This window comes from Cynoglossus semilaevis, chromosome Z, assembly GCF_000523025.1.
Source record: "Cynoglossus semilaevis isolate Cse_v1.0 chromosome Z, Cse_v1.0, whole genome shotgun sequence".
Lineage (NCBI taxonomy): Eukaryota > Metazoa > Chordata > Actinopteri > Pleuronectiformes > Cynoglossidae > Cynoglossus > Cynoglossus semilaevis.
This window is the reverse complement of record NC_024328.1, coordinates 14,914,345-14,923,308: the sequence shown is the minus strand read 5'-3', so window position 1 is coordinate 14,923,308 and position 8,964 is coordinate 14,914,345. Positions and strand designations below refer to the sequence as shown.

Here is an 8,964-nt window from a genome sequence, read left to right as displayed (position 1 = left end):
CTCATTCATCTTCACATTGTGGTGTGTTTTTATTTCTTAGCTTTTCACATGGTTTTAATTACTTATGGCATTTTGTGTACTTTGTAGACTTTGTCAGCGGAAGCAAACCATGTTGCCTTATTTAGTGTCGGAGAACCGCAGCCTTCTTTACAACGCCCACGATGGGGCTAAAGCGCCACCTGCTGTAAAACGAATGAAATGATTAGATCATTTCACTGTTCGAGAGTCAAAGATTCGAATCAATAAAAAGAGTCGGTCTTCCCATCACTAAAACTGAACGGTGCCAAAAGACAAACAACTTTCAACGTAAATGACGTTTTTATTTATAATTATTAGAAAAAAAGTGGTTAAACACTTCAACAACCAATCAACAAACAAAGACTACCTGTATTGACCAATCAGATGGAGGAAGGGCGGGTCATACGGTCCTGGTGTTGTGAACGGAAGCTGCAGACGGACAAACTAGATATTTCGATTTCTCGGACGAAGACACGACCAACAGGAGGGAGAGTGAATTAAAAAAACAAAGCAAAAGAACAACACTTTCTAATCGAATACAAACTACATTTCGAACAAAAACCACATTCTGTAACAGAAAAACAAACCAACCGTGGCTTAACAAAAAGCGGACTTGGACAAACGTGCTCAAAGTCGGTGGTGTCGAGGCGGAAGAGGTTTGTTGTTTGATTTTACACACGTGCACGAGCACGTACACGGCTGGGGGTTTTTTTGTTCCCCAAAAGGACAAAAACGTCGGTCATTTTGTTTTGTTAAAGAGACACCTAGAGGACTAACAGTCAACTGTAGTTTTGAATAGAGACGCGGGGACACGTCGGGGTCTTCTGTTTTTTCAGTCGGAGTTTCAACAGTGTCCGTTTAGTCCAAGAAGAAACGACGACAAACGATCGGAGATCCGGAAACAAATGACCAGGACTCTAGAGGGCAGTGTTTGAACGACGAGGCAGGAGCAGACCGGACTGGTCCAAACAGAACCAGGTGAGCAGCTTTATTCAGTCTTTCTCATTGTTTTTCCCTCCCTGGTTAGTCTTCTAGTGACAAGCAGTACCGGGGGTTCTCAAACTGTGGTCTGCATACCTCCGGTGGAACATATTCTCCCTTATTTAACCATTGGATCTCAGACTATCAATCGAGTAGAGAGTATGGTTTATTTACGAATATTTTTTTTTTTCTGTGTGATTTTTACCAGGATGGGGAACAGCAGCAGTGACAGGACCAGTGGGGGGCAGCCTGGAGGCAAAGAAGCCCGCTCCAACATCCTGATCGACAGCAGTGAGGACGCAGATCTGTTCCAGAGGGAGGACTCGAAGGTGTCTGCTCCGTCATTTAAACTTGTTTATGGAAAATGTTGTTACGCAGATGTCAAAATGTGTCATTTTATTAGGTTAGTATCAATGAAATACATTTTTTAATTAAAAAATAATAAATAATACGATTCGCATCAGTTGAAGTAAAAAATCAAGGTGTAAGGAGTAGACTGAGTTACTGGTCATACCATGACACTACACACTGCAGTACAGTAGGTGGCGGTATACGCCTAAGAACATTGGCTGTGTAAAACGTTGAAGTGAAACAGCGACCCCAACTGTTCTGTCCAGGCTCCGCAGGAGATCCAGGAGTTCCTGGCCTGGCAGCAGGACCTGGAGAGCGACAGCAAGAGTCCAACGCAGGCTCGCCCGACCGTCTTCAGATGGACAGGGGGCGCTAAAGAAGTCTTTGTGTCAGGCTCTTTTAACAACTGGGCCACCAAAATCCCCCTCAACAGAAGGTACGGCCCACGGAACGCACAACGTCACACGGGTTGGAACCCAGTGTTGTGATGATTGTACGTTTGTTTTTTTGCAGCCGGAACAACTTTGTTGCCATAGTGGACCTGCCAGAGGGGGAGCACCAGTACAAGTTCTGTGTGGACGGTCAGTGGACTCTGGATCCCACTGGGGTGGGTAAACCACGTTGTTTACTTTTCATACCCCTTCCCCCATGCCCTCCCATATGAACCACTGTCACCCATGTGTTTACACCCCCTCAGGCCGTGATGACGTCTAAAACTGGAACTGTCAACAACGTCATCCAGGTGAGGAGAACGGACTTTGAAGTGTTCGATGCCCTCAAAGTGGACTCGCAGGACTCAGCTGACCTCTCAGGTAGGAGCACCCTCTACTGGTTCTTCAAGAAATGATTATTAGAACCACTGTTAGATAGTTTTATTAAGGTTAAGGTGTGTTGGAGGTGTGGTGGAGGAGTGGTTTGTACCATGGCCTTACATCAAGATGATCACAGTTCAATTCTCTTGAACTTTCTGTGAGAATAGGTCTGGGTCACACAATGAAATATCGCAACATTTTCTTTCACGATATCATCTCTATATATTGTCATGGCTATAGTATTGCAATATATCACAATATATGTTGTGCACAGCAAATACAGTAAACCGGTTTTAACTAGGGATGTCTGATATTATCGCCCCGATATTAGCATAATTACGTAGTATTAGGCCAAATTTGCTGGAATCGCTTGTAGGGTCCTAAGATGTTTACAATGATTTTGGAGGCAAACAGCGACATATATCGGTATCGGTTGATATCGGATATAAGTGTTTGAATAATATCGGACATCCCTACTTATTAACGTATAACGACTGAAGTGCTAACTTGTCGTGTCCTGTCATTGGTGCCACTCAGACCTGTCCAGCTCTCCTCCGGGCCCCTACCAACAGGACGGGTACGTGGTCAAATCGGAGGACAAACTCAAACACCCCCCCATCCTGCCCCCGCACCTGCTGCAGGTGCTGCTCAACAAGGACACGGGTATCTCTGTAAGTACACACCGGACACCGGACTCCGGGTCCGATCCACCATGAAACCAGTTCAAACCAGTTACACGCTCTAACTTCCTGCTGCTCCGTTAGTGTGACCCCACGCTGCTCCCGGAGCCCAACCACGTCATGTTGAACCACCTGTACGCCCTGTCTATCAAGGTAACGCGCTGTCCGTCACCACGCTCATCCGTCACCACGCTCATCCGTCGACCTAACTTGATAAATATGTCCAAATGTTTTTCCCAGGACGGCGTGATGGTTCTCAGCGCGACGCACCGATACAAGAAGAAGTACGTGACCACGCTGCTGTACAAACCCATCTGACGACCCGGTGACCTTTGACCTGTGGAGCTTTCTGAGGAGACAACTGAACGTGAAAGTGAAGCTAACGAATTGTTTTATTTTTAAAAAAAATCTTAATCGTAATTGAAGCTGTCGTAGTTTTAAAATTCCCGTATGTTTCCGTTGCTGTACTCGTATGGTTTGGACCAATGAGCTGTGAGAAAATCGTCAGGTGATCTGTGGAACAATATCCATTTTCACTTAATTTTATTTTATTTGTCGCAAATGATTCTTTTTCGCCCGTCTGTGCCCCAGTGACAGGCAGAACAATTAAATTCTCTTCCACCAGGGGGCAGCAGAAGGCTATTAAAAATGGAGACTCGGAGCTGGTAAAAAAGATTTTCGTGTTCCTTTCTTTAATTCCTGTCAGTATATCAGCTCTGTGTTCAACTAAACAGGACTTTGCAATAAAGATGATTTCAAGTGTACGTATTTGAGTATTACTTTCTCAAACCAGGTGTTAGCAACAACATCAACGGTACCTTCAACATTGGTTACGGAAGAAGACAAATGTTTGAGATTCGAACTGGTTTATTAGTCAGTACAGGGACAGTCATTGACCGCAGTGGACGTCTGGGTCCAGGTTCTTGTTCTCTGGGTTGTACGTGTTCCGGGCGAAGCAGTGAGCCGCCACGCGGTCACACTCGCACACAGCAGCCTGGCACTGGTCGTTGGTCGCTGTAGGAACGAGATGAGACCGACATGTGATGCAGATGGTACTAGGAGGGGGGGGTGACCCTCCCACACCTTGGCCCCAGTGTCCCTACATAAGGCACAACATTGGAGTAATGTTCTGTGTGTGCTCCAGCTAACGGTGCATTCAAGTTGCACACGAATGTCGGAATTTCCAGCGTTAAATGTCATTCTTTCTTATTTAGACATAAAAAAAATCCAAGTATAAAAACATAAAATACTTTAATATATATAAAACTATAGGCATATATATGTGTGTATGTGTATATATGTGTGTTGTTATATTATATTATAGAGTGGTTTTGCTGACAGTCTGCCCCCTGCAGGTTGTTGTCACTCAGATACATTTTTTAAATGTTTTTAAACGAACTGCAAAAAAATAATAAATGTCACAATCTTGATTTTGTTCTTGCTGATGCAACAACGCCACCTAATGGTACTTCTTCAATCAAATCTGATTCCTTTTGAGATCGAAGAGTCCCTTAGTAATCTAGTGAACTTCAGAGGTCAGAGTTCAGAGGTCAGAGTAAACCCAGGCCACTCAGTCCTGAATCAGGGAAAAAAAACTGGTCGGAAGTAGGAATTAGCATAAATCGAAAAAAAAGTGAGCTCCTCAGTCTTACCCGAACACGCCACCTGCCGGTTGGAGCAGGTGAAGTCGTAGTCGATGACGTAGGGAAGGTCGGCGACCCCCGAGCACCCGGGTATCTTCCTGCTGGCTTCGTAGCAGTGGTCGTGGAGTTTACAGCACCTGTGGAGAAAGTCACCGTCTGTGAGGGACCGACCTCTGACCTCCAGAGCCCCCCCCACGGAGACACCTACTGGTCCAAGTCGTCCCGAGGAGTCCCCTGTCCACCGAAGCCACACCAGCAGCCGTAGTTGTTGTACCTCAGCGGGTTGACGCCCGGCTGGGCGCACACGATCATCTTCCCAAAGTGCCACATGGCTTTGGGCGGCAGGGCGCCACATGCCAGGCAGGCTGGGAGGAGACGGAGAAGAAGAGTGAGAGGTCAGAGGTCACATACACAAACACACGTGTCACGGTGACGATGTTCTGTCAGTGCGGTGCGGTGGTTCAGCGGCACCTGTGAGCAGCAGCAGCAGAGGTGTCGTCAGAGTCATGACTTCAGGCAGAGAAACCCACTGAAGCCCACTGCTGGGCTGCAGCCCACTCTTATAGCAGTGACGTGGGACAAAAGTGGAGATAAGAGGGAAAAGAAAGCTGCTGAAACCAAAGGACGCGGAACATCATGTACGCCGCCCGACCGCCCCCCGACATCACTGCGTTTTCATTGAGCTCCTAGTGACACTTGTTAGACTGGAGACAGTTTTTTTGGGTTTTTTTTAAAAAGCTTGTTAGTACTTTCTAACAGTTTTACTGAGTGACAGCCTGAGAAGTTTCCACTTAAACCACGTGTGGCAGCGACGAGCTTCGGTCACCGCAGTGATAAGAAGAACAAACTCGCACACTGCATACACAACGTTACTGCAGTAAAACACACAGCTGTTGGTTGTATGAATGTAGACCCAAAAAAAGAACGTACTTCCTACATCTTCTTCTGATACCGATTTACTCAGAACTGACTCCGGAGCTTGTTTAGTTTAACACGACAACAATAAACTAACAAGAATTGAAGAAAGTCACGGAAAAATCTCCTTTAAAAGATATTTTTCTCTCTATCTTTTTAATTTTTTTAGCCATTTGGTGCTACCTAGTGGGAAAGGATTAAGTGTCACATGGAGCAAAGGCAAATTATTTTCAGTGAATGAAATAATAATATGAGATGAAACTTGGTTATTTCCCAGGGTGCACCTGGAGAGCTCTCATGACACACAAATATATATAAATATATATTTTACCAGAATACCAGAATATACAGTATATGTATATATATACATACACATATATAAATAAATAAATAAATAAATATATAAATATATAAACACATATATACATATATATAAATATACATACACATATATAAATATATCTATATATTTATATGTGTGTATATATATACATATATACATATACAAATATAAATATATATATACATACACATATATAAATATATATACATAAATAAATATACATATACAGTACATGTATATAAATATATAAATATATATGTACATGGCAATTTCTGGTAAAAATATTTTTTTGGAAAAATACAGTCAAACATGTATTCAGTGGTCACTGATCAGAGTTGGTAAATATTAGTTAATAGACCTTGGTTGATGAGTTAGTTCACTCTCTACTTTTTTTCCATCACTGTTCCCAAATTTGGAAAAAAGGTAGAATTTAGACCTCCCTAAGAAGAACTTTCCGGAACACAGCTGAGTAAATACTGGCCACTTATCAGAGTTCCCAAGACTTTCCACCACAGGCCAACAATACTGCAGTTTTCACCACAAAGTACTGTGTAGAGGTGAGGGTTCCGGTGGTCGTTTGGACGACCAAACAAACAGGACCGTTGTTGGCGGTGGTTGTTGGCGTGTTGCCGCGATCACGTTTGGAGTCACAGGTGTTTATTTTTAGGTGAAGCAAACATCTGGAGATTGAGGGACTTGTGATAATTGGTCAACAACGACTCCTGCCAAGGTCTTCGGTCCATATAAGCCCCAGGTTCTCCAGCCCACATTGTACTCGTCGACAACATGCATCTGACTCACTCGCTGTTCATCCTTTTCCTCAGCCTCCCGGCCCGTACGTATACCGGGACACCGCCCTGCATCTTTACCATTTCCTGGACCGGTCTGATCCTTGACTTTTTGCTTCACTTGTGTCTTTACAGTGCTGGGTTTGAGAGCTGTGTGGCAGTTCAGGTCCATGATCCTCTGCACCGTCCCCGACAGCTGGCCCGTCCTGGAATACGCCGACTACGGCTGCTACTGTGGACTGGGTGGTTCTGGAACCCCAGTGGACGAACTGGACAGGTGAGCGGGCGGAGGAGCGGGAGGGACAGGGGGGGAAAGATGCGAATTGTGCAAAGCAATGCATCAACTGTGTATTTAGCACCACCTACAGGCCACGGAAGGGGCGCTACATGCTAATTGCTAACATTAAAACCAAACATTTTTCATTGATTGTGTCAAAACTTGCCAATATATATATATATATATATATATATATATATATATTTGGCCTTCGCGGGCGAAACACGACACGGACCACGGCTTTAAACTTGACGCTCCTGCCCCCTCTTGGTTGTCTTTGTCTGCAGATGTTGTGAGGTGCACGACCGCTGCTACTCCGAGGCCATGCAGCACGATGAGTGCTGGCCAATCCTGGACAACCCCTACACCGAGCTGTACAGCTACAAGTGTGACAAGTCCACGAAGACCGTCACCTGTCAGAGTGAGTGTCACGCTACTGTGTTACAGTTGCTAACCATCACAACCGCTAACTAACCACGCGTCTCTGTTTTTTTCTTCTTCTCGTCTTCAGATGACAACGATCCCTGTGAGAAGTTCATCTGTGAGTGTGACAGGAAGGCGGCCTACTGCTTCGCATCGGCTGGTTACGACGAAGCCAACGCCCATCTGCCCAGCGACCGGTGCAAATAGGCCCGCCTCTGCCCGGCAACAGTTCAAATAAAAACCCAAAAAAAAAAAATAAAATTAAAATAAATATATAAAGATAATCTCGTTCCAACGATGTTTGTTCTATTTCTTTTACTGCTCTCTCCGATTTACGTGATGAAACACAAAAAAAACATACACGTTTTCTTTTTAGTCTGATGGTTTCGTTCTTTGTCACCTTTATTAGTGATGAGTTTCAACATGTTTTTATTTTTTTTAAAAAAACCTCCTCACATGGTTTGGTGACCTTATTATATACTTCGAAAAGTTTTTAATATTTGCAAGCGTCGAGGAAAAATGGCTTTCATGTCTTTGCAGTTCCCGGTCCCACCACTGAAGGCAGTAAATGCGATCTGTCAGTCCTTTTAGAGCGTACTTCCGGTAGCTCAGTAAGGCAGAAGTGAAAATGGCGGCTCTCGGACGTATTGCTAACTCTTTGCTGAGGTCTTCTACCACTCAGATCCGGCGTCGTATTTCCGCCTCTGCAAGTCATGACGACCAAAGTAATTATAAAAAACCCTGAAAAACTCAGACGCTATTTATTTTCTTCGTATCTTGGTTTAACAGTTAATTATTTAACAGTGACCTTGCGGCGCTAGTGTTAGCTCTGTTAGCACTAGCGGTAGCTTCGACCTAACTAATATAAGAATACGCTGCTGTAACTTTTTCAGCTTATTCAGCACTAGTACGTTCGTGTCTCGGCATATAACTCCAACCAGTCGCGTATAAATGTTTGAATTAAATCGGTATAAGTCGTGTTAATGTATAGAGTATAGAGAATAAACAATATGAGCTGTTTTTGTGAACCATAAGCAGAACAACACGGCAACATAGCGGCTAATGCAGTCACTTAAGGTCGCGGTGAAATGCAGTTGTACTTTTTTTATTTTGCCACAGAATATGATGATATACATTTAATAAATGTCCTTTTTAAAATAATATATACATAGGCTGACAACAACATAGAACGTTGTAGCTGTTTGTTTAATCTGCTAAACTCTACTAAAAACCTGGTGAAAGTCTTCAGTCGCTTTGCTAATTTAGCTACAGCGTCGTAGACTTTGACTAAAAGCGAGTTTTTAGCTGAAAATGTTCACGTAATATTTGAGTCTGGTCCAGTGACGGACAGCTGACCTGTTTTGTCCACTTGTTTTTTGCTATTACGTCACAACTGAACCAGTGTTGTTCCTCCAGTGACCTGTTATTTCCGTTATCACTGTTTTTTTTTCACGACATAAATTCTACAAATAATTTACCTTAATATACATAATTTTAACTTAATTTTTCCCACATTGAATTAAGCAGCATTATTTATAACAATTATTAAATATTACTATATATATACTTAATAAAATCTGCTTAATCGATTTAATATTATTTTTTGCATTTCTTTTTTTTTCTTTTCTGTCATCTTTCTCTTGCAGCTAACAAATGGAAGTTGCTCAGTTACTTTGTCGCACTCCCTGGTGTGGCTGTGTGCATGCTCAACGTGTACCTGAAGCACCAGGAGC

General features: G+C 43.4%; 4 protein-coding genes across 4 annotated transcripts in view; 3 read left to right on the top strand and 1 right to left on the bottom strand.

Annotated features, from left to right (window-relative positions):
• Positions 1 to 454: 454 nt before the first annotated feature.
• Positions 455 to 3,606, top strand: LOC103398104 (5'-AMP-activated protein kinase subunit beta-1-like). Its single transcript, XM_025053372.1, has 8 exons — positions 455 to 996; positions 1,208 to 1,328; positions 1,617 to 1,786; positions 1,864 to 1,957; positions 2,048 to 2,162; positions 2,700 to 2,833; positions 2,927 to 2,995; positions 3,083 to 3,606. The coding sequence occupies exons 2-8, from the start codon at positions 1,209 to 1,211 to the stop codon at positions 3,158 to 3,160; spliced, it is 780 nt and encodes a 259-aa protein (XP_024909140.1). The 5' UTR covers positions 455 to 996; position 1,208; the 3' UTR covers positions 3,161 to 3,606.
• Positions 3,607 to 3,691: 85 nt separating this feature from the next.
• Positions 3,692 to 5,115, bottom strand: LOC103398106 (phospholipase A2-like). Its single transcript, XM_008336617.2, has 4 exons — positions 4,957 to 5,115; positions 4,694 to 4,850; positions 4,495 to 4,622; positions 3,692 to 3,856 (listed from the first exon to the last, which is right to left on the bottom strand). The coding sequence occupies exons 1-4, from the start codon at positions 4,991 to 4,993 to the stop codon at positions 3,732 to 3,734; spliced, it is 447 nt and encodes a 148-aa protein (XP_008334839.1). The 5' UTR covers positions 4,994 to 5,115; the 3' UTR covers positions 3,692 to 3,731.
• A 1,303-nt stretch (positions 5,116 to 6,418) lies between these two features.
• On the top strand, positions 6,419 to 7,515 carry pla2g1b (phospholipase A2, group IB (pancreas)). Its single transcript, XM_008336618.3, has 4 exons — positions 6,419 to 6,578; positions 6,667 to 6,808; positions 7,096 to 7,229; positions 7,320 to 7,515. The coding sequence occupies exons 1-4, from the start codon at positions 6,530 to 6,532 to the stop codon at positions 7,436 to 7,438; spliced, it is 444 nt and encodes a 147-aa protein (XP_008334840.1). The 5' UTR covers positions 6,419 to 6,529; the 3' UTR covers positions 7,439 to 7,515.
• Positions 7,516 to 7,803: 288 nt separating this feature from the next.
• LOC103398108 (cytochrome c oxidase subunit 6A1, mitochondrial) overlaps positions 7,804 to 8,964 on the top strand; it is a 1,594-nt gene continuing 433 nt past the window's right edge. The window contains 2 exon segments of the mRNA XM_008336619.3: positions 7,804 to 7,956; positions 8,878 to 8,964. The exon segment at positions 8,878 to 8,964 is cut by the window's right edge and continues 12 nt beyond it. Of these exon segments, the coding sequence (XP_008334841.1) occupies positions 7,860 to 7,956; positions 8,878 to 8,964 (184 nt within the window). The 5' untranslated portion in view covers positions 7,804 to 7,859.

What these genes read in the sequence shown, in the direction of transcription:
- LOC103398104 (XM_025053372.1), top strand. Translation starts at nt 1,209, where the DNA reads ATGGGGAACAGCAGCAGTGACAGGACCAGTGGGGGGCAGCCTGGAGGC. An exon ending in TCCAGAGGGAGGACTCGAAG is followed by an intron (nt 1,329 to 1,616) that starts GTGTCTGCTCCG and finishes TGTTCTGTCCAG; the next exon opens with GCTCCGCAGGAGATCCAGGA. An exon ending in ACAAGGACACGGGTATCTCT is followed by an intron (nt 2,834 to 2,926) that starts GTAAGTACACAC and finishes CTGCTCCGTTAG; the next exon opens with TGTGACCCCACGCTGCTCCC.
- LOC103398106 (XM_008336617.2), bottom strand. Translation starts at nt 4,993, where the DNA reads ATGACTCTGACGACACCTCTGCTGCTGCTGCTCACAG. An exon ending in TCTGCTGCTGCTGCTCACAG is followed by an intron (nt 4,851 to 4,956) that starts GTGCCGCTGAAC and finishes GTCTCCTCCCAG; the next exon opens with CCTGCCTGGCATGTGGCGCC. An exon ending in CCTCGGGACGACTTGGACCA is followed by an intron (nt 4,623 to 4,693) that starts GTAGGTGTCTCC and finishes CTTTCTCCACAG; the next exon opens with GTGCTGTAAACTCCACGACC.
- pla2g1b (XM_008336618.3), top strand. Translation starts at nt 6,530, where the DNA reads ATGCATCTGACTCACTCGCTGTTCATCCTTTTCCTCAGCCTCCCGGCC. An exon ending in TTTCCTCAGCCTCCCGGCCC is followed by an intron (nt 6,579 to 6,666) that starts GTACGTATACCG and finishes GTGTCTTTACAG; the next exon opens with TGCTGGGTTTGAGAGCTGTG. An exon ending in CCAGTGGACGAACTGGACAG is followed by an intron (nt 6,809 to 7,095) that starts GTGAGCGGGCGG and finishes CTTTGTCTGCAG; the next exon opens with ATGTTGTGAGGTGCACGACC.